Source organism: Caretta caretta, chromosome 13, assembly GCF_965140235.1.
Source record: "Caretta caretta isolate rCarCar2 chromosome 13, rCarCar1.hap1, whole genome shotgun sequence".
In the NCBI taxonomy this organism is placed as follows: Eukaryota; Metazoa; Chordata; order Testudines; family Cheloniidae; genus Caretta; species Caretta caretta.
Window position 1 is genome coordinate 17,089,358 of NC_134218.1, and position 25,068 is coordinate 17,114,425.

Genomic DNA, 25,068 nt, shown 5'->3' on the forward strand with positions numbered 1-25,068 from the left:
ACAGAGTACCAGCAACTGAAAATCCTGTACATTCAGATTGCTAACTTTTTACAATTCAATAACTAATTTTGCACCTATTCATTTTGGTGCCTACCTGAGAGCGAGATACCTTCTGCAAGTCCGTAAGGAAGATAAGCAAAGATAATCATCATCCCAAACTCCAGGGAGGGTGTTTTCCTTAAATCAATGTGCTTTAGTACGTACATATCAAACCATTAAGGAAAAAGTAAGAAAAGAAATCCACAGAAAAATTCTAATCTATACCATACAGGTTTACCACTCACCACATGTCATATATTTGTTTAGTGAATAGCTAGTATTAAGCCTGTGAAACATCCTGTGGATTGATTATCATTTCTGGGATGGAGGGTTTGAAGTGAAATTAAAGTTGGTGAAAGAGGCAGCCCTAGAGACTGAAGGCCACTGGTTTTTGACAGAGTACATAAAATATGGACAGCAGCATACCAACATGTCTAAACCTGAATCTGGAAGCACCACTTTTGTATGCGCCTTCACTTGTTGACCCCTCCACTCAGACTACCAGACATTTCCAATCATGATGTGTATTCCTGTTCCTTCAGAACTGAACAGAGACCACCAAATTTATTGCAGAGAAGTCACAGAACCGTCTTCAAACAATAATGGCTTTCTATTAATATGGGATGGGTTAGAAGCTGGGACTCAGAACTGAAATGGTCCACACATTTTCTGTCATTTCTACTTCTGACAGAAATAAAATCCTCTTTTGCCCTTGCTTAGACATTTATGAAAACGTGAGCTAACCTCTGATTGCATCTATATTTGTTCTAGAAAGATTTACCAGGAGTGAAATCCTGGCTCCATTCAAATCAATGACATAGCTTCCACTGACTTCAGTGAAAGCAGGATTTCACCCTGGCCTAGATCGTCCGTCTTCCCCCCCCCCCCCCCCCCACCCACTCTCCTGCTGGTAATAGCTCACCTTAAGTGTTCACTCCGGGTTACAGTGTGTATGGTAACACCCATTGTTTCATGTTTTCTATGTATATAAATCTCCCCACTGTATTTTCCACTGAATGCATCCGATGAAGTAAGCTGTAGCTCATGAAAGCTTATGCTCAAATAAATTTGTTAGTCTCTAAGGTGCCACAAGTACTCCTTTTCTTTTTGCGAATACAGACTAACACGGCTGCTACTCTGAAACCTGTAATACAGTTATTTCCCATTTAGCATCAAAGATTGGAAAAAGTGTTGGAAAAAATTAAAAGCAAAATAATTATTTACTGTGAAAGTGCAAAGAGTTTAATTTAGTTAGAACCAAACCTGGACCCCCACCCCCACATCCCAGCTGGCCAGGCTGTGAGCTTGGCTTCTCTCAGGAAGAAGGAAGCAGAGCAGAAGCAGAGCTGTTCCATAGCTGGTGTTACAGCCTCAGGGCTGCAGCAGCACCCAAAGAAAGTGCATTCCCCACTCAGGAGGAGATTTAACCAGTGGCTCAGCATACACTACCTGTGAATCAGTGTAATCTACCAATTCAGATTCACTGTAGCAGACCTCTACTATCCGTAGGAGTCCTTCCCCCTCTCTATTTCATGCAGTGGAAATGCAACATGGTTGCAGAGGAGGGGAGCAAGATTTCACCTTATATGTTTAGTAGGGCAAACATGCTCTACATGTCATCAGTTGTATATTCAGCTAGACTTTGAGTTAGTTCCAAATGGATATGACTGATCAGCGATAACATCTACATCAACATGTTCATGCACTTGACGAATCATGCTCTTGTCTCACTTTCAAAATATTCCACATTCATCTTTGTTAAAATTCAGAAGACATCTATGACATGGAAGTTCAGGTTCCTCCAGCCTAATGAACAGGCAAGTTTCAATCATATCTATCTGTCGGCGACTATTATAAATTGTCTTTGCTTCACAGAAATATTTTGCTCTAGCTAATATTTTCAGGCTCAAATAACAATAAAATATCAGAGCAGTTAAACTGCTTTTCTGTTTTGCCTTTTTCAGTTAGATATTATTGAATGAAAAATAGCTGCATCAGGAGAATGTCAGTCTCTCTCTTTTGCTGAGATGTTTTGAATGAATCAAAAGTGTATGGAACAATTCTAATGAACAAAATAGTAAATGTGCCCATGTTTAAGCAAACACTCTGGTCCTCTCATTTCCAAAACAAAGTGCTTGACAATATGGCCAGGTTAAACAAATAACTGTAGCATAAGGCTAGCACAAAAAATATGAAACAGATTTCTATATTAAACGTTGAAGCAAGCTTCCAAAAGCAACAAAGGTGTCTGGTTTAAACAAACATCCTTCCTTCTCTTAGAGGAGAAGCTCTCGGGTTGTTTAGCAACCAATTCAAGCTGGTGCAGAAAGCCACAGATATAATTCAACATATAAACCCAAAATGAGCTTGGTCCATATTCAGTTAGCTAAATATGACATGTAAGGCTGGAAGATTTCACGGTCTGATTTTAAAATTTCTTGGGGAAAAATATTTTTCTTATTTTTTAAAAATGTGAAAACTAGGACGTATGCTATTAAAATGGATCAGTGTTGAAAACAGAATTAATACTCTGAATTTAGAAAACAGCCAGCAAATTTATAACACTCTATTTGCATATAATCTAAAATAATATACAATAATTTAGAACTTAATTACATTCATCTAAACATACAAAGCTTTTATGTAAGTTTTAATAATAGGCCCATTAGCACTAATATTACAAACAAAATAAGCAAGAGAAAATATCATGCCCACAAAAAGACCTTATATAAAAATTATCCCTCTAAGGAACATTACAGAATGACTGGATGAAAATCATTGTTAGAATGGTAGACTTCACCAATTTATGCATGTGCATCACATTACCCCAAAAAAGGATATTAATGCAGAAATAAGGCCGGTAAGAGTGCCAAGTGCTGCAGAGCCAAAGAACATCTTAAGAAAGTAACCCAGTGCCTGGAGAAAGGTTTGCCATTCACTTACTTCTGACATATTTTCTCTTGTCAAACCCTCAGCTGTGCTGGGAATGATTTTAAAAAAGAAAAAAAAAATTAGCAACAAACAGTTATGACGTCTTGATCTGAAAAAGCCAAATGTCTTTAGAAAAAAATTCAAGCAACCTACATTTCTCTGTTGCTACTGCTTTTAAAAGGCTTTTACTGTGATATAAACAAGAGCAATGTCAGAAGATATTAAATCAAGTGTTAGTATAATCCCTAAAGGGAAACCTAATGCCACTAAAAATCTGGAAATCTAACATTGCTCTTGTGAAATCTTCTCACAACGGCATAAATAGGCTACAATGATGCCCAGCACAGCAACACAGGTTCCATACTTTTAGCAGGGAAAAGAAAATGCATTTTTCAATGGTAAAAACTCAAGGCTGGAGGAGGAATAAAAAGACAAATCACATGATCCTTACGTGGGAGAGTAAACAAACAAACAAAAAGAAAGCCCCATCCCCAGGTGGATGAGAGAGGCTGCAGGGTTACCGAAGAAGGGCAAAAGAAGTGATTTAGGTGAGAGGTTGGGAGGAAAGAGGAGAGAGGATCTTTGGATCCTATGGAATATGAAGCTGCTACAGCATGAGGCAATATAGGAAAAAAGAGCCCAAAAGAGAATGTGTTAGAGCTCAAAGAGAATACTTAGGCTCCATGGCCTTACTGAACAGTACCTATGATAGATAGTGCTTAAAGTGCATGTCTTCCCTGAAAATGGCTATGTAAATATAGCACCTTTTTACTCAGGAGATCTGCTGCCCCTATGTATTCTTAGTTACATCTACTGACTTCAATGAAAACAGTAAAATTGGGGAACATTTTACTCCTGTCAGCCCTGCAGAACCAACACAGCTGAGAGAGAGTGAACTGGATCCTCTCCTGGCTCATGTACTGTCAATAGAATTCTTAACTTAATTCCCTTTGCAGGACCACCAGTGCAACCCCACTGGCTTGCAGTCAGGATTCCATAAGCCAATGACCAGGGAGTCAAAGAGGAGCAATGACAGAAGGATTTGGCTAGCAAAATTTTTCTAAATAAGCCAGAAAGAACAAAGCTTGGTTTTCAGATTCCAGGACTGGGGTGAGGAGGAAAAAAATTTTAACATGTAAACTGAGCAAATCTGATCTGGAATCAATGAGATACAACTGAAATGGAGCTCAACAAAGTCATCTTATAAGGTAATTTTTCAGAGCAGAATTGCACTTTAAGGATAAGAGATAGACAAGCTAACGTGATTGCTATTATAATATTAGAATAGAAGCAGAATGACAAGACTTAGTTTCCTTGTTATAACTTCTGGATACATAGGCAAGCAATACAACAATATGAGATGAAAAACATGTATTTTCTGCCTATACAGTTTTTGTTAAGAATCAGGAGTTTTGTAAGTCTAAAAGGAAATCTGTAACAAAATTCATTAGAATGAATGGCCATCTACAAGGGAGTGCTACAGTATAGTACAAATTCAAATGCACTTACTTTGTCAGGACAATAGAGACTGCATCATTGAGAATACTTTCTCCAAAAACCAACATATTAAGCACAGGATCTACGTTAAGGGCATTGAAGATGGCAATAGTAGCCACTGGGTCCACAGCAGATATTAAGGAGCCAAACGCAAAACTGTGAGAATAAATAAAATCCAAAAAAGAAAACATGCCAGTATAAATGTACAGCATATTTGATAATACTGACCAGTGAAAAAGCATGGAAAATACCAGTGGATTTTCTAGGCAACAATATAGGTATATTTTGAAGACAGTTGTATTTTCCTGTTGACTGGAAATATTTAAAACAAAAAGTAAGAGAATTTTTTTGTCTCTTTTTGGAAAAAAGGATCATCTATTAAATACAGCAAAACTTGTTAATAGACCATGAATTCATGGGGATCTTGTGTACTCTGAGTTTTCCACCAACCCTGATAAGTCAGGCTGACTTATGGATGTCCAAGTTGCGAAGAAGTAGGAGCAATATGCCTCCCCAGACTTTCAGAAATACATAAAAATGTCCCACTAAAAGCAAGAAAGGGAAACTGTATACCTTTGTGGAAACAGATTTTCAGTATGTGTCAATCCAAACCACCAAATCAGATACGTACAATGATACAGAGTAAACAAACTGTATAGAATCCCATTAACAATGTAAAACCTGCCCTAGACAGTTACTTGAAAAATTAAGTGTAGTCACACTTGTATCTACTGTCATGCCATTAAAGTTACTGAAATTGAAAGAGGCTTTATCACTGAGGTGATGCCTAATCTTCTTTCACAGTTAGAATATTTTACATTTCAGATTTCACGTACACTGTCAAACTTTTTTTTACTGTAGGTTCCTTACATCACTATGTTGGGTTTTAGCTGTGCATACATAGTGGGGAAATTAATAATTTTGTCAGAAAATATAAAAACCCTGACATAGGAACTGTTTCTTAAATATTTATTCATAGACTAGGCAACTAATAGAAAAGACTGAGTCAGACCAAAACAAGGAGCTGGTTTAGCCATGCTATCAGTTGCTACTTACAATACTCCTGCTTTGTAGCACAAAAGGGCAACATTTAAAAAAAGATGCTAAAGCTTCCTTAGATCTTAAACCAAAAGGTAGAGACCACAAAATCAAAAGCTCTCAGCTGTGCAAAACCAGATGCTGGAGCCAGTAAGGAAGACATTTCCAGTTCATGCATACTTTCTCTTGTCACGTTTTCTGGTTCTGACCAAGGGTATGTCTTCACTACTCGCCGGTTTGGCGGGCAGCGATCGATCCAGTGGGGATCGATTTATCGCGTCTAGTCTAGACGCGATAAATCGACCCCCGAGCGCTCTCCTGTAGACTCCTGTACTCCAGCACCACGAAAGGTGCAGGCAGAGTCGACGGGGGAGTGGCAGCAGTCGACCATGATTCTATGATTCTATGACTCACCATGGTGAAGACACCCTGGTAAGTCGATCTAAGTACATCTAAGTACATCGAATAACTTAGCTGAAGCTGCATAACTTAGATCGATCCGCCCCACTAGTGTAGACCAGGGCCAAGCCAACAGATTTGTGGACTTTAATACAAATCTTCTGTGCTTGTGTACACGGTAAAAGACAAACCAAAACCAAAAACCAAAAAAGTAAATGCAAGTTCTTCACTCAGTTACACTGGGTTTATACTAGTGTAACAAAGAGCAGAAATCTGACCTCTTGTGCAGTTTGGGGAGTTTCTAGAAAACTATGTTGAGCCTTTGCCAGCCAAGTACTATGAAAAGTCTGTGGCATTAATTCTCACAAGTTCACTCCTTTTTTAAGGAGAAGCTCTGGGTAAGGAAGCCATACCTGCATAATATATTTTAATTATGTCAGGTTATCAAACGCACATCACAATTTACACATTTTAATTTTGACGTCTGGAAAAAAAGAATTTGCAAGGAAAAATACTATGAAAATACTTTTGTGCCAAGCTGTTCATTATTGTGTTTCCACTGCTCCAGTCACTTTGATCAGATAATGCTCTCTATTAGTAAGTCTTAATATACTTCATTACAAAAAAGGCATTACAAGAATTAAAAATGTTAATTCTGATTAATGATTTTACAAGTGATATTAAATCTAAGTGATCCAGACACAATCAGAACATCTGGGCAAGTATCTGTCACATCTATTACAGTATTTTGGAGAATGCCTCTTGGAACATATTAGGCAATTTTACCAAGAACTTACCTGTCTGTCATGTTCAGTTTATAAATTACCTCGGCCTAAAAGGACAGGCAAAAAAAAAGTTACAATCAGCTGTGTAAAGATTTCATTTCATTATTTTTACTATGTATACATTTAGTATAATTTCATAAGAAGGTTTGTTTCAAACTTCACTTTAATCCTGATGTACAGGTGTACATCATACACCAAAATTATGATGAAAAATGTCATAATAAATTAATAATTAATATCTGAGAAGTGTTTTACAGACTGTAAATTCTAACTAGAACTCACAGGACATCAGTGAGGTAGGAAATTATTGTTAGCCCCATTGTGGAGATGAGGAAATAAGAGATAGGAGAAAGATTAAATGAATTTGCCCAAGCTATACAGTGAGTCAGTGACAGAGCTAAGATTAGAACTTAGAGGTGCCTTACTCCTGGTCCTATGATCACTTCTTTAGTTTAGCCCACACTGCATTTCTGAAAAAGCAATTAATTCTGATTCTACTGTTTAATGCACTTTTCCACCTTGATTCACCTTTTGCACACCTCAGTTGCCTGACTTCAGGAGCTAACTGGGAAATTACATAAACTGATAGATGTTCCCCCGCTTTTTGTAATGTAATGTGTGGGATACATGGTAATGTAAAGCTTATAAACAGTTTATGTTTTATATAATCTTTTCCATTGACTATTGACCCTTCTTTGAAAGAATGGGCTTTCGAAGGACCATCCCATTACATGCAGGAGTTTCAAAAAGATTTTTCTTACCTGACCCAGAAAATAAATTCCTCCACCTACAATGAAAGCTGAAATTGCTGTGCCAAACACAGAAAACAGAATGATGGAACCTATGTTCTGAAAGAAGTTACCCTGAAAACACAAAAGCAAGACACAATGAGGTAGTGAAAATGAACTGTAAAACTAAAAAACCCCAAAACAACCTAATAAGGTAAAAGCATATATTTGTCTTCCAATTGCTGGGTTATCTGTGCTCAGCATTTGGTTGGACTGGGCTCAATGTACCAATATTCCAGGAGTTCTCAAACTGGGGGTTGGGACCCCTCCAGGGGTTGCGAGGTTATTATATGCGGGGTCGCGAGCTGCCAGCCTCCACCCCAAACCCCATTTCGCCTACAGTATTTATAATGGTGTTAAATATATAAAGAAGTGTTTTTAATTTATAAGGGGGGTTGCACTCAGAGACTTGCTATGTGAAAGGGGTCACCAGTACACAAGTTTGAGAACCACTGCCATATTCCCATATCTATACTAAGCAGGCAGAGGAAAGACGTTTACAAGACTTGCTTTGACAGTGTGCATACACATGTACCAAAGCACAGCTGGGAGGCCTAAGTTTATTTCTATCAGTCTTGACCTTTATGAACAGTGTTTCACCCTTAACTCAGAATCTCCTTGCTTGTTTTGTTATTTTGTTCTGCATCCTTCAAATTAAATACATATTCTCCTACTATAAATCTGGAAATCCTTTATGTGCAATACTTTTTTAAACTAATACATTTTGATGTTTGTACTTTACAAGTATGATTACAGTGAAATTCTATTTCATTGCAAATATGTACTTTACTCCTAATAATTAAAATAGATTACACTAATCTCTTTCCTGGTCTTCTTTACGCAGGATCTAATTCTCATTTAGCTCAGTATGGTTATTAAGATTCTCCACACAGTGATACTAGAAGCCCTGGCTGATATTAATCATGGGATTAAAAGTTCACTCCGATTTAAGCTGTTATTAAAGAGCTGAGCAGCGAAAAGTAGCTTCCAATATGCTGTAACAAGAAAACCCATCTGTTTTTTTAATAACACGAAGAATATATTTTAATACATTTACTTCCTATTTGGGGCCAACAGCTTTGATTTTAAACTCTTTGGGGCAAGGAATGTGTCTTCCAGCTTGTCCCTAAAATACAGCAGGGCCTTCTTGACTTCAGCCAAGTCCAAAGCAAAGGCTTAAAGCGTGGACACTACAGCCAAGCTCTAAAAGGGAAGAGAAAACTGTCTAAGGCTATGTCTACACTGCACAGCTTTTAGCCACACAGCTGTGTCACTACAGCCATGCGGCTAAAAGTCGTGCAGTGTAGCCGCTGCTTGCTGGCTCTCCTGCTGACAATGCGCTGTTCACACTGGCACTTGTCGCAGCAAAACTTTTGTCTTTCAGAGGGTGCAGGGGGATTAACACCTCTGAAAGACAAAAGTTTTGTCGTTCAATTGCCAGTGTAGACATAGCCTAAGTTTCTTCTTAGATCCTTCTTCCTTGATTTGTCTGCATCAGATAAGAAACTTTTTGGAGACTGGAACATGACTCCTTATGTTTTTATAGTACTTAGTACATTGCCAATTCTCATTTAATATTAACAGAAACTACATGCCATAGATTCTGGGTCCAAGAGGCCAAGTTCCACTCTCAATTCCATGAGTTTCAGAGTAACAGCCGTGTTAGTCTGTATTCGCAAAAAGAAAAGGAGTACTTGTGGCACCTTAGAGACTAACCAATTTATCTGAGCATAAGCTTTCGTGAGCTACAGCTCACTTCATCGGATGCATACTGTGGAAAGTATAGAAGATCTTTTTATACACACAAAGCATGAAAAAATGGGTGTTTACAATGCGTATGATAATCAAGTTGGGCCATTTCCAACTTGATTATCATACATATTGTAAGGAGAGTGATCACTTTAGATAAGCTATTACCAGCAGGAGAGTGGGGCGGGGGGAGAGAAAACCTTTTGTAGTGGTAAACACCCATTTTTTCATGCTTTGCGTGTATAAAAACATCTTCTATACTTTCCACAGTATGCATCCGATGAAGTGAGCTGTAGCTCATGAAAGCTTATACTCAAATAAATTGGTTAGTCTCTAAGGTGCCACAAGTACTCCTTTTCTTTTTGCGAATTCCATGAGTGTATGTATGGTGGAATTCAGTGCAATTATTCCTGAGTTGCATCACAGTAACTGAGGCAGAATTTGGTCCAAAGGAGAGATCAAGTTGTAAAATGATTATCTGGCAGTATCTCACCTTGTGTAATGAATATCCAGATTCAAATATAATAGGTGGAAGCAAGAGAAGAAAAAACATATTTGGACGAAACATTTCTTCCTCCTAAAAACAAAAAATGTAAAGGGATTTCAAGGACTGCACAATAACTGAAATAATACCATATATAAAAAGCAAATCTAGTCCCTTCAAGTTTCTACATAAATGGGAACATTTTTAAGAAGTAAAAATACTTGGAAATACAAATTATATTTAACCTGTCTCATTTCCCACCACTAAATAAAAGATTACAGGATGGTAAACAACTTTAGGATTACCTTTTAAATTACTTTTTTACCTGATGATTGAGACAGGATGTGTTATTTACCATGAACCACTGTTCCCAAATATGCTGTATGAAAAACAGACTGCTTGCAAAAAAGAAAAATGTTTCTATATTACAAAAGTATTACCATTTTTATTGCAGTCTTTCAAAGCTTGAAAGAAAATTGGTGGAAAATACTAAAAGGATACACTTTTCACCTTTAGGTCACTGATCTGAATCTAGTCCAGGACAATAATTGCCAAATACTGTTGCCATTAGATAGCTGATCAGGGGACCATGTGAAATCAGTTCATTGTCTCAGTACAGTTCCTGGTGGCAGATGTGCATTTAATAATACGTTGCATTTCTAAACTGAAGACCTCATAGTGCTTTACGCAAGGTGGGTAAACTTTATTTTCCCTTTCTTTACAGACAGACAAAGAGGTCAAGGTCACATAGGACCTGATCCAAGTCCACTGCAGTCAATGAAAAGACTCATTTTATTTCCATGAGCTTTAAATCAGGCTCACAGGATGCCAATGAAAAAAATTAAAGGGCTCGATTCTCATTTGCAAATGTAATTTATGTCCAGGTTAATGCCCTTTTACACTGTCACAGTGATGTAAATGAGCCTTAGGCTATTTCTACACTGCATGCTAGGGGTGTGATTCCCCTGCTCATGTATACATGCTATCATTGCGCTAAACAGCAGTGTATCCACAGTACCATTGGTAGCAGTAGCTAGCATAGGCGTGGCTGAGACACGCCAAGTACATATTCATCACAGGTAAGTACGTAGCACAGCTCAACGATGCCTCCACTGCTGCTACCAGTGCAACTGCAGCGCCACAGCTATTCACACTCACACTAGCTTGATGAGCACTAACACGAGTACGTGTACACGAGCAAGACAATCAGATCCCTAGCTTGCTGTGTAGACATAGCTTTAACGTAAATGAGAATCAGGCTCTTAAGTCTCCTGACTCCTTGTCCTCTACTCTAAGCACTTGGGCCCCACTGCGTTGCAAAAAGCCACCCTCAGAAATGGCTCTCTTTTTTTGCTGGCACTCTGAGCAAAGAAGCTGAATCACTCATGCACAGTCTTTGGCCCAGTGTGGTTCTCTTTACATCCTCTGGTTCCCTCAAGATTTCAGGGGCACTGACTAAGAAGCCTGCTGCCTTGGTAAACAACAACAAGGATTCTTTAAACTCAGGTTGAAAAATATTAAGTCCTGACACTGTAACTCCTACGCTGTATCCATGCAAGGAAAGACTGCAACTTTGTTCATATATCACTTATCTATTCAAAACCTCATTCACATTTGAACATGTAATGAATTTACCTTCTTAACACAGAGGATTTATGTGGACTCATCAGCATACGAAACTCATCTCTTACACTGAAGTTTATTTCATGGAAATATCACTTATTAGATTTTTCCTTTATATGCAATTCAATTTAGTAATATGTCTAATAATACCTGGTTTTCACTGTGATTCAATAACTGTACACTAGGCTACCCACTAAACACATTCTTTTTTTAGTGTTACAATTTTTTAAAGCTAGGTAAAAGTGAGACCATAGGAAAAGAAGACGAAGAATTTAAGCACAGGACAGGCAAGTGATTATGGTGTCTGTTTTAGCCACCAAGAATCATATGGAAGTACATATAAGCTTCGCTGATCTCTAACTCAGACTTGGCTGCAAGAAATCTAGGTTGTAAAATTCTTAGGGCAAGAACATGCCTCCTTATGTCTGTACTGAACGCAGTCCAAGCTCAATAAATAATAAAAGTTGCCAGATTCAGTGCTGTCCAAAACCTTGTTTGCTTCCTAGCCAGTGTCACCTTGACCTGCACCTCAACATGCTGCTGTTCCACACCGGAAATACTACTTTTAATGGACTGTTACAGCCTTTGAAACAAGTTAAGAACATAAGAATGGCTATAGTGGGCCTGAAGTCCATCTAGCACAGTGTCCTGTCTTCCAACTGTGGCCAATGCCAGATGCTTCAGAGGGCAATCAACGAGTGAGTCATCTTGACCTGACCATCTTGGCTAATAACCATTTATGGACGCAACGTCCATGAACTTATCTAATTCTTTTTTGCACCCATTATATTTTTGGCCTTCACAACATCCCCTGGTTCCACAGGTTGACTGTGCTTTGTGTGTAGAACTACTTCCCTTTGTTTGTTTTAAACACAGTGCCCAATGTCATTGGGTGACCCCTGGTTCTTGTGTGAAGTAGTAACATTTCTTTATTCACTTTTCTGCACACCATTCATGATTTTATAGACCTTTATCGTATCTCCCCGTAGTCATCTCTTTTGCAAACTGAATAGTCCCTATATTTTAATCTCTCCTCATATGGAAACTGTTCCATACCCCTAATAATTTTTGTTGACCTTTTCTGTACTTTTTTCCATTTCTAATATATCTTTTTTAAGGTGGGGCAACCAGAACTGTATGCAGTATTCAAGGTGTGGGCATAGAACTATGACATTATGATATTTTGAGATTACATAACCCAGTCAATACAGGGATAGTTAAGATTCCCTGTTATTACTGAGTTTGCAATTTTTATAGCCTTTCTGATCTCCCTGAGTACTTCACATTCACCATCACCATCCTGGTCAGGTGGTCAGTAGCATATTTCTTCTGCTATACTCTTATAATTCAAGCCTGGAACTTCTATCCATAGAGATTCTATGGTATACAGTTTGAGTCCTTTAAGATTTTGACTATATTTGACTCCATGCTTTCTTTCAACATTTAGTGCCGTTCCCCCAATAGCATGATCTATTCTGTCATTTCCTATATATTTTGTACCCCAACGTTACCATGCCCCATTGATTATCATCATTCTACCAAGTTTCTCTGATGCCTATCCTTCTTTAATACCAGGCACTTGAGTTCATGATATCTTATTATTGAGACTTCAAGCATCTGTAAGCAAGCACTTATAAAATTTGTCAATATTTACTTGTCTGCCTTCATGTGATGTAACTGAATGGGATTCTTGCGCATCTGACTGTTTCTATTCAGTTCCTACCTGTACTTTATCAACTTCTATCCTCTCCTCTTTACTAGGATATAGAGGTAACAGATCTTCCCCTAAGGGATGTCTCTGTCTGAACCAGGTGCTCTTCTGTACCTGACAGCTTTCCCAAGCCCTTAGTTTAAAACTCCACTATGACCTTTTTAATTTTACATGCCAACAATCTGGTTCTGTTTTGGTTTAGGTGTAGCCCATCCTTCCTATATAAATCTATATATATAGTTCCTAATAAATCTAAACCCCTTCTCCCTACACCTCCAGCTCATCCATGCATTGAGACCCGGCAATTCAGCCTGTCCAACAGGCCCTGCGTGTGGAACTGGAAGTATTTCAGAGAATGATACCATGGAACTCCTGGACTTTAATCCCTTACCTAGCAGCCTAAATTTGGCCTCTAGGACCTCTCTCCTACCTTTGTTTATGTAACTCCTACCTACATGTACCACGACCACCAGCTCTTCCCCACACTGCACATAAAGTCTGTCTAGATGTCTTAAGAGATCTGCAAGAGATTTGCACCCAGGCAGGCAATTCACCGTGCGGTTCTCCCAGTGATCATAAACTCAACCATCTATATTTCTAATGACCAAATCCCCCATTACTATTACCTGTCTCTTCCTAATAACTAGAGTTTCCTCTCCTGGAGGAGCATCCTCAGTGTGAGAGGCTACCATGATGTCACCTGGAATGAGGGTCCTAACTCTGGGATCGTTTCCCTCCGCTCCAGTTTGATGTTCTCCCACCCCAACACTTTCATCCTCCTCAACAGCACAGAGGCTGTTAAGGAGGACAAACATTTAAAGATTAAATTATCTTACAATAAACCAGCAGTAAAACATCAAATAATCAAGAGCGAAATGCTTTCTTGATGCAGGTTAGCCTGCGGGGGATAAAATCCTCCTATAACTGTAGGATTCACCTCATGAAGTCACTGCTCTACCATTCTCCCCTCATGGGGAGGGCTTTACAGTTATGCAGAGGCACAGACTAGAAACCTTATGGAGGCTGTGGGTCCTGGGACATCTGCACAGAGCCAGCCCCTCTGCACAGCTACTTCACCTCTGTCAAGACTCATGTGCATGCCCTGCTTTGCCCTGTGACCTTTCCAACATGCCTCCCAGAGTATGGAAAATGCTGCTGCTCCAACCACCTATGGCTTTTGTAGCATTTATCAGCAAACAATTCTAGGGGTTCCCAAGAAACATGCAGTGCAAAATGCAAGTGTTTTAAGGAAGGGTTTTATTTGTTACTCATTGGTGGTAAACACAGTCAATTGCTAAATTTTCAAAACATAAAGCCCATTTTAAAAATATAAAATCAGTAAATGCAGCTTCTTTTGATTTGTAGCAAAATAGTTTTGATGAAGGGCTTCTGCTCTTCTCAGCCAAGGCTGGCTCAACAGTCACAGGCAAAACATATGCATTTGTATGAGTGTAGGAATGGTATTTTATAAGAAGAGCCCCTACGCTCCTGACCAACCACAGTGACAGTAACAAGCACATTGATTCAACCAAGAGGGGAGTTAACAAAAAACAAAGGAACTTTGTTCCTTACTTAAATTGTTCCAATCCTGCAAGATACTGAGCACCTTCTATTGCCATTTAATTCAATGGGAATAGAAGAGACAAGACACCGTGGAGAAGGTACCTACTATCCAGCAGGATCAGGCCCTTAACAGGGAAACACAAGTATCTGGTCGTGGTTATTCAAAAACAACTATGGTATGCAGCAAAAAAACCCGATCACCACCCAAAAACACACACACACACAAAACAAAAAAACCCATCCTTTGGAACTAAGCCTAAAATAATTAATATTGCAAACAATAATCAATATTTAAAAAATCCCAGAGAATGGGACTACAATTAAAAATGAATTGCTTCAAATATACCTTCCAGTTAGCCAGTTTTTGAGACTCTATAATTTTTATAAATGCTCCCATGAGGATACCTGGAGGGGGAGAGAGAGAGAGAGATACAATATTCTTAATTCACTAATCATGAAACACATAACTCTTCAGGTTACTGTCATTGACTCTCCGTCGAGAGGATCTTAAATTGTTATTTGCAACTCCATTGACCTATTTTCTGCATACCAAACAACATTATTAAAAGCAAAAGCCAAGGCAAGATATAAATAAAGCAACACATTTTTCTATTCCTAGAACAGCATATTAGAGAACTGTTTCTGTCTTACTAAAGTTTCTGTAATACATTTCAAAATAAAACATGCTCCTACTGCATACAAAATTACCAGATAGGATATTTAAATGCTGTACACAGGTTTTTAGGGAGTTTTGTTCACAACTAATAAGGAAAATAGATTTTGGAGAACACTTTTGTAACTTTGAAATTTTTTTGTTTGTTTGTTTTTCATTTCTTTCATCATTAACTGTGAACAGCAGGTTTACTTACTCAAAAAGGCTCTTCAACCTGTATGCAAATGAGAAACCCTACTTCTCTTCCTACTGAGTCAATTATTCAAATAGGGACTGATGGTGAAATCCAACCTTGTGTCAGCAGTAGGTCTGCACAACACTTAAGGTCATTTAAACCATCAGAGTGGAAAATGAGAGTGCACAGACCCTCTGCACAGAGATGAATTTCACCCTGATGCGAGCAAGAAGCTATAAGCTGCCAACTAGGAACCCACTTCTGATCAGTGTGGGGAAACTGACAGAACCACTCCTCAAATGGGTGGACATACTGTAAAAGTCACCAACAGGTATTAAATATATTGCCCATTTCAGCATGAGGTCATTTTATAGAATAATTACTAACCTAACCAAATATGTTAAAGGCTGAATTGCTAAAGCTCATGATGCTCTCCCACCTAATGCATCTCCAGAGAGATCTGAATGAAGACTTCAGACTAGAAGGACAATTTTTAGTGTGAGTCGGAGGCATAATTTGCAGCATGCCCCAAATGGACTACAGAAAGGGATGAGGCGTCTTCTTGTTACTCAGACTCTGTTTTTGTGTTTTTCTGTTTGTTTACAGAGTGTGGGTGTAATATTAAACGATAGCAGTTGGGAAAGGTGAAATACACTGCATGAAAAGTACAAGATGACTAAGTAACTAAGAAGTTTTAAAGTATGTTTTCAAAACTGATATAATTTTTACTCTGTCACACTGTAGTTATCAAAAGAATTTCACAATAGCATCACATGGACCACTCCTGATAGATGCATCATACACATGATGTTCCATGAGGACTAAGCCTTCTTTCATACAAATATATTTCAAGGGGCTTGTCCAAGCAGATACAAATAATTGCTCAGTGAGATGGTTTGAAAGGAGACCAAGAACCAAATGTTAATACAGGAACATCAAAGATCTGCTGTTCTTTGATGCAGGATGGAATCAGACACGGTAATTCATAGAATCATAGAATATCAGGGTTGGAAGGGACCTCAGGAGGTCATCTAGTCCAACCCCCTGCTCAAAGCAGGACCGATCCCCAATTAAATCATCCCAGCCAGGGCTTTGTCAAGCCTGACCTTAAAAACTTCTAAGGAAGAAGATTCCACCACCTCCCTAGATAACGCATTCCATTGTTTCACCACCTACCTAGTGAAAAAGTTTTTCCTCATATCCAACCTAAATCTCCCCCACTGCAACTTGAGAGCATTACTTCTTGTTCTGTCATCTGCTACCACTGAGAACAGTCTAGAGCCATCCTCTTTGGAACCCCCTTTCAGGTGGTTGAAAGCAGCTATCAAATCCCCTCTCATTCTTCTCTTCTGTAGACTAAACATCCCCAGTTCCCTCAGCCTCTCCTCATAAGTTATGTGTTCCAGTCCCCTAATCATTTTTGTTGCCCTCCACTGGACTCTTTTCCAATTTTTCCACATCCTTCTTGTAGTGTGGGACCCAAAACTGGACACAGTACTTCAGATGAGGCCTCACCAATGTCGAATAGAGGGGAACGATCACGTCCCTCGATCTGCTGGCAATGCCCTGACTTATACAGCCCAAAATGCCATTGGCCTTCTTGGCAACAAGGGCACACTGTTGACTCATATCCAGCTTCTCGTCCACTGTAACCCCTAGGTCCTTTTCTGCAGAACTGCTGCCTAGCCATTCGGTCCCTAGTCTGTAGCGGTGCATGGGATTCTTCTATCCTAAGTGCAGGACTCTGCACTTGTCCTTGTTGAACCTCATCAGATTTCTTTTGGCCCAAACCTCCAATTTGTCTAGGTCCCGCTGTATCCTATCCCTACCCTCCAGCGTATCTACCTCTCCCCCCATTTAGTGTCATCTGCAAACTTGCTGAGGGTGCAATCCACGCCATCCTCCAGATCATTTATGAAGATATTGAACAAAACCGGCCCCAGGACCGACCCTAGGGGCACTCCACTTGATACCGGCTGCCAACTAGACATGGAGCCATTGATCCCTACCCGTTGAGTCCGACAATCTAGCCAGCTTTCTATCCACCTTATAGTCCATTCATCCAGCCCATACTTCTTTAACTTGCTGGCAAGAATACTGTGGGAGACAGTGCCAAAAGCTTTGCTAAAGTCAAGGAACAACACGTCCACTGCTTTCCCTTCATCCACAGAGCCAGTTATCTCGTCATAGAAGGCAATTAGATTAGTCAGGCATGACTTGCCCTTGGTGAATCCATGCTGACTGTTCCTGATCACTTTCCTCTCCTCTAAGTGCTTCAGAACTGATTCCTTGAGGACCTGCTCCATGATTTTTCCAGGGACTGAGGTGAGGCTGACTGGCCTGTAGTTCCCAGGATCCTCCTTCTTCCCTTTTTTAAAGATGGGCACTACATTAGCCGTTTTCCAGTCGTCCCATTACCAATATGTAGCCCTGCCACTCTGGGATGGGAGCTACGTTGGAAGCCAATGACTGGGACATTGATTATTATTTGCTGAGCACCAACAGTAGACTTGACTCTGTTAGAAACAGTACTGGTGACAGAATTTACAATCCAAATGAGAAAAACAGTATAATCCACATATATGAAGCAAAAATCAGCAGCTGAGACTTCAAGAAGCGTATTTTTCAAACACACTTTCTATGTTTGATAGATTTTCATTGAGGGGCCCTCCCGCTGCCCCCAGAATAAGTGTTTTAAGGGGGGTACTTCACTGACAAAAAGGAAGTGATTTAGTGAACAATTATTGGGAGGAAATTACAGGTGTGGAGCAGAAGCAATCACAAAAGCATGAAGAGACGAATGGAAGGTGGATACAAATGAGACACTCAGGAGGGAGAAGCAGTGGAAACTTGAAGAGGAAGAGGAAATGATTGTATAGATATGGCCAGGGGAAGGACTCTTTCTCCCTCTGCTGCTCTGTAACTAATTTAGATATTGTAACATATAATTTTGTAGTAACATTATTAATCCCGGAAGTGGAAGTGGATAACATTTATCATCAAACACTGAGGGCAAATATATGACTACATGGCACCTTCAAATTGCTCCAGACAAGAGAGTTGAGCTATAGCCTGGGTTTACACCCTAATCTGTCATTGACTGAGGTGTGGCTAACAATCTAGGTCAATTCAATCTGCTCTCCACCACACCACCACTACACAGTTAGGTACACATGAGTAATGGACCAAAGGAGCACTGCAGAAGGGGAACAGGTAACCCAACATGTGTCCAAACCTTCAAGGTGCTTGCTGGGCATCCTTTACTCTTACTGATGTCAAGAGGGGTTGAGGGTGCTCAGCAGCCAACAGAAGTTGTTCAGAACCTCATATGAATTGAGGCCCTCTATCGATTTTAGCTTTATACATCCACAGGTATCGAGTTGTGTGTTCAGGATGCATGAATAGGTTTGCCCCATCTGGGAGAACTTCTTTTTCTGGGAAGGTGGAAGAGGTAAATCACAAGCTGCACCACACAATAGTTGCATGGACACTGGAAGGCCTTTCACCAGGCCTTTTGTTCCCTCTTAAAAAAATATTATGGTCCCTGTTCTGATCAGGACACCAGAAAAATTACTGTCTGTTGTACCAGTTCCTGAAATTTGTTCAGAGAACTTTCCACTTTAGCTTTGTTTGACTATGGGAAACGGTAGCAACTTAGCTTATTACTTGAAACCTCTGCAGTCAACATTTCTCCTGCATCTATTTTAATGACTGCCTTCATTCCCTGTTTATTTCTTACTCCTGACACTTCTGGGTAGCGATTTGTCAAAGAATGCAATCTGTTACATTCTAATCTAACACTTCAACTACCTCTCAAAGCTGTAGTCACACTAGCAATCATGATATAACATCTGCATGTTTGCTAATAATCTTTTTATAATGCTTGCGTAGATTTCTTTGGTGGCTTATTCTCAAAGAATAGATATATCATCTGTAGCTCTAGAACATAAGGACGGCCATACTGTGTCAGACCAAAAGTCCATCTAGCCCGGTATCCTGTCTTCTGACAGTGGCCAATGCCAGGTGCTTCAGAGGGAATGAACAGAACAGGTAATCATCAAGTGATCTATTCCCTGTTGCCCATTCCCAGCATCTGGCAAACAGAGGCTAGGGACACCATCCCTGCCCATCCTGGCTAATAGCCATTGATGAACCTGTCCTCCATGAATTTATCTAGCTCCTTTTCGAACCCTGTTATAGTCTTGGCCTTCACAACATCCTCTGGCAAACAGTTCCACAGCTTGACTGTGTGTTGTGTGAAGAAATACTTCCTTTTATTTGTTTTATATGTAACCACATTAAAATGGTGGATTCTTTATCAACATAATAAACTACAATCTTTAGTCTTCTGCAGTGTTGCAAAGTTCATTTATTACATGACTTTATTACTAACTGCTTTTAGGAATTCATCAAGTAGTTAAGACAATGTGATAAAAACAGTTGTATAAGTGTACAGTGAATGGAGAATGCACTATCTGTATTTTGATCAGAAGTGCTTGCCTCTAAATCAGTTTTGCAAAACTGTCATGAAAATTTACCAGTTTATGCACAAATTATTTATTATTAATCACATTTACTACAGTAATGCCTAAAGATGAAGGTACTGAGGCCCCATTGTGCCATGCACTGCACAAACATGGAGTAACAGACAGTCCCTACTTGGAGAGCTACAATCTAAATAAATCAAAATCTGTCCATATATCTTTTCCATGATGATAAAAATATATATATTTTACCTTGCCTGGGAAAAAATAATCTCTTGCCCTGGGAAAGCAGAAGTTTGCAACTCTGCTCTAATTCTAACACTGAAGTTTGCATTTGTTTTTTTTAAACAGATATTGCAGGTAACAGATATGATCAAATGGACTTGAATTACAACAGACATCAGGATTTCTAGATTTAATTACTTCGAGGGGACGTTGTGACAGACATGGCAATTTCCTGCAAAATCATTGGGAGATCTTACTGTATTAAGTTTATGTATCACTGTATATAATTCCATAGGGAAGCATGATCATACCTCCTCCAAGATTTAAAAACAGTGTAGGGTGATTAGGCAAATGCACTCAGACTGCAATGTCTCCAAAGATGTATCACCATCTGGAGAGGCTCACATATACTAGCTCAAACTGGATTCTCTAGAGACCAACAGGCAGAGAAAGGACTTTTGGATAAATGGCCTGAGTTTATAAACTGACTCAGGGACTGCTTTCTGACCAAGCAAACATACAAGTTGGTCTGTCCAAGGAGGGCCCCAATCCTTTCTAGGAAGGGTTGGAAGGACTTTGGCTTACTGAGGCCACATAAGACTGATGGGTGATCTCTGGTAAGCTTTTAGCATGTGTATAGGAATTTTTATTGGTTCTTATATGTTTTCTCTGTAATGCTTTCACCTTAAGAATAAATGTGCTTGCTTATAAAGAACTGTGTGGTAACTTCTAAGTATGGGCAATAACAATTATTCATAGCCTCTGAGGAGAAAGCAAATTGCAGATGTTGGTCTCCCTAGGCAATCTGGCTTGCTGCAAATAACACAGTGTAGGCAGGGAACTGTGCAGCCTGGAAAAACCCAGTCAGGAGGGAGAGAGATGCAGGTCTCTGGCAATGAGAAGCGATGGCTGAGGAGCTTAGAGTGGGTGTCTTTGCTGGACCACAGAGGGGGAGACACAGGGTGCAATTGCCCTGAACTGTGAGAGAGGACAGAACCAGCAGTTTGTCTCAGCTATTATAGGAGGTACCCAAAATGTGTGCAGTGTATCTTGGAGAAACTCACTTCAAGCAGAGTACCAGCACAGGGCTTATGCGCGCCACCCATGGGAGGCAGCACAAGCTATACCAAGCCCAAGCCACTTCCCGCAGCCCCCATTGGCCGAGAACGGCAAACCGCGGCCGTCTCAGTGGGAGTGGGTGCCGCCAGTGGGAGCTGCGATCGGCTGAACCTGCGGATGCGGCAGGTAAACAAACCAGCCCGGCCCGCCAGGGGCTTCCCCTGAACAAGTGGCACCCCTTGTTTGGGAACCATTGTTTTAATGGGTACAAGCTAGTTCTAGCTACATAACATACAAGACCCCACTATGATTACCATAAAAAAGGAGGGACAGCTGTCCATATAGAATTCATCAGTATATTAGTTTGGAGGAATACAGAATAAAAAAAACCTCCTGTGTTGGTTTTGGATAATGGAGGTAACCCACCTTGTTTTGTAGCAGACACAAAACTGCTCTTGCTAGAGGTTAGTTTAATGGCTGCACTTTTATCAGAGCAGATTTCTTACTATGTTATTGCTCAACACTTTTGTCAAAGTGCAAACTGGAAAGTTAATGTCTCAAAGGCCAAAAGTCATTCCTCTGATAACTTTATATCCAGCCCCTTGTTGAAAATAACCTTTATTGCCTCAGAAAATGAGTTACTGTTCAATGATAAACAAAGGGCCTGACTCTGATCTCCCAAGGCTGTTGCACCAGTGTAACTCCATTAACTTCTATGGAGTTACATCTGAGTAAGGGAGATCAGAATCTGGTCCAGTGACTGCACTCATCCCCTCCCTTCATAAGAAAAGCGTGGCTAGAAATTGCTAAAAGCAAAAGGAACTAACAATTAAAAAGATGATCATTGGCAGAAAAGTGATTATAAAAACAATTGTTCTGCCGTGCTATTAATTCTCCCTCAGTGATGGCCACAGCACATTTGCTTATATCTAACTTCTGGCACACAGGCAGAACTGGATACTTGAAAATGTAGCTGTGCTCTTTCAGCTGCATATATCATCACCCAGTAATAAGGATTCTTTATTATGGCAATTAGCTGACAATTTTGTGAATGAAGCAGAAGCTGTACCCCCTCTACAGAGCTGACAAGAGCAAAAATGTGATTCTGTCGGTAACTAAACAGATATGACTCAAAAGATCAAGGCCAAACGCAGCCCTGATGTAAGTGGCCACAACCCCTATTTACTTCAGTGCAACTGAACCTGCTTACACCAGGTCTAGATTTGGAAAGGCAGCAGCTATGTAATAGTTTACATTCAAAACAGCATTGAATGTATTATCCTTGTGACAAAGTGGGAAATATTCTTAATGGTTTGTATGAATACTGTGTGTGTGTCTGTTTCCCTGATGTACTGCATATTTAATGAGGTGATGAGAGAGGGTGTTTTTTTGTTGCAGAGGATCTGCTGTGACCTCTTCTAGCAGCCAGGACCCTGGACAACAGCCTGGAGATTGGGTACCCTAGCAACTGGTGACTGGGATGCACACCCCATCTTGGAAGTCAGCCAGTTCTGGCCAGGGGGAGGACAAAGGGCTGAGGAGAGAGGACCCCGGTGACCTGATTTCAGTCAGTAGGGGGAACAAAGGATGGAAGAAAGAGGCCCAGGTGACCTGTTTGCCTGGGACCACAGACAAAGAAGGGGCTGTTGGGGAAGGTGATATAGGATGATCAGCTTGAAGGAGGAGGCTTCTGGACTGGGGACATAGAGCAGCCTGAGCCCATTGGAAATGAGACAGAGCCAGCTGGACTATACTGAGACTTGCCAGGCTCGAGGGTCCTGAGAACTTCCTGTGCTGGGTTCAGACATTAAATAAACCCTTCTGTTTTATGCTGGCTGAGAGTCACTGCAGTCTATAGATTGGGGTTGCATTGTTTCCTCTGGGTGTGGAGGCCCATAGGTCCAGAGAGTGGACTTCCTGAGGGGGCCCACGGTGAGAGACAGGGATGCTGAAGGCTCAGAGAGGTGCAGTTCTGGAAGATGATGGAGCCCAGGGCTTAACCCCCGAGAGTGAGTGTGACCCCTAAGAAGGCTGTCACACTCATGGGGGTTCCTCCCAGGAATCATAGAGACCCGAGAGAGCATGAGGCCTGCAAGCCCATGACAATCTTATACACTATCCAATCTGGAAACATCTTTAGATGCCTTTGCTGCGACCACCACTACCTATTACAAATCCTGAGCTGCAGTAGCAGCCTTACTTAGTTAGGGATCTTAGAAAGTTTCACTGCTGTCTCTATTCGGGTTGTGCTATGAGCAGGAGTATGGACCACAATGGCTTAGCCACAATCCTCCACTGCTGCTGGGAATGCTCTGCAGAAGGGAGAGAGAGAGCCTCTGCTGTTCCTCCGCAGCGTTCCCCAGAAGGAGTAGTAAAACAATGCTGACTTAGTTTCTCGTATAGTAAACTCTGCTGTTTGCGAAGCCCTTGGGGCAGAATCTTCAAATGATCCAAGAGTCAGAGTCGAAAACCAAACCGGAAGGAGCAACCAGTGAATAGCTACATTTCAGGATGGAGATTGTATCTGAGTTTACCTAAAAGAAATGCATACCCTTTGTGTGTGCGGTGCAGGAAAGAGGGATGGTGATATCCCCTTCTGTCCCTCCAACAGACTAACACTACACTGAAGCGCTGATATGGAAAGCACAAAGGAGATATTTTGGCAGTGTCCCTTTCTAACAATGACTTCTATTCATATATTTGCCTTAATGATAAAGTCACTCAGTTTCTGAGGGAGCATTGCACATGCTGGGCCAAATTCTACTGTCAGTAATTCCGCTACTTCAATGGACTGGAGTAAAGTAAATGAAAGCAGAATTTGGCCCCATATATATGTGCCTCTTCAAATAACACGGATACTGTAAAATATTCAGGAAATAGAGATTAGGCAAATGTACTTATTAACAAGCACTGAATATCAACAATTTAATCTCATTCCATAATTTCATAATGAAGCATTAATAAGACTCATGTTGATGCAAAAGGAAAATTGCCCTAAGAGGTCACAGTCAATGTTTGATGTATCCCTGTTTCCTGTCAGCTGCTTTTCTAACCCCATCATATATCATATTTTCTTTTGGTTTTACTGAAGTTGAAGCAAAATATCACATTCACACTAAAGTGTGTGTACATTATTGCTCTAAACTACTTCACCAAGTACTGCACTGGAAAAAGAAATAGATTTTCTAAAATATGTAAGGCATTTTACAGAACATGAAAAGATACTACCCTACCCTAAAGATCTTACAGTCTAAATTAGATAAACACAGATAATCTGCCTCTTGCTGGAATAAATCTAGATATAGCAGGAAATGTCGGGTCTTCTAGAACAGTGTCTTTCAATCTTTTTGATACCAGGGACTGGCTTGCTGCCTTCCTAAACTGTGTCAGGGAGATCTCAGAGACCGGCACCAGACCACTGACCAGTCACAGAGAAACCCTGCCCTAGGACAGGGGTTCTCAACCTTTTTCTTTCTGAGCCCCCCCCCCCCCCCCCCCCCCCCCCCAACATGCTATAAAAATTCCACAGTCCACCTGTGCTACAACTGTTTTTCTGCATACCCAGTAAATTAAAAGCCAGGGCCAGCATTAAGGGTCAGCAAGTAGGGTAATTATCCAGGGCCCAGCACCACAGGGGGCCCTGCGAAGCTAAGTTGCTCGGACTTCAGATTTTAGCCATGGGCGGCAGTACTTGGGCTTTGGCTTTCTGCCCTGGGACCCAGCGAGTCTAATGCAGCCCTGCTCTTGGGTTTATCTTGGTGGACCCCCTGAAACCTGCTTGCACGCCCCCAAGGGGCCGTGGACCCCTCGTTGAGAACCGCTGTTCCAGAAATGTATCTAGGTCA

At 40.5% G+C, this 25,068-nt stretch overlaps 1 protein-coding gene across 2 annotated transcripts in view; it reads right to left on the minus strand.

Annotated features, from left to right (window-relative positions):
- The window catches only part of SLC9A8 (solute carrier family 9 member A8), a 44,248-nt gene that overhangs the window by 11,501 nt on the left and 7,679 nt on the right, over positions 1 to 25,068 (minus strand). For both annotated transcript variants that reach the window (XM_048819803.2, XM_048819804.2), the window contains exons 4-10: positions 14,954 to 15,012; positions 9,720 to 9,803; positions 7,451 to 7,552; positions 6,702 to 6,736; positions 4,480 to 4,623; positions 2,881 to 3,019; positions 95 to 200 (exon numbers count right to left, since the gene is read on the minus strand). In XM_048819803.2, coding sequence (XP_048675760.2) covers positions 95 to 200; positions 2,881 to 3,019; positions 4,480 to 4,623; positions 6,702 to 6,736; positions 7,451 to 7,552; positions 9,720 to 9,803; positions 14,954 to 15,012 — 669 coding nt within the window. The remainder of the gene's footprint in view (positions 1 to 94; positions 201 to 2,880; positions 3,020 to 4,479; positions 4,624 to 6,701; positions 6,737 to 7,450; positions 7,553 to 9,719; positions 9,804 to 14,953; positions 15,013 to 25,068) is intronic.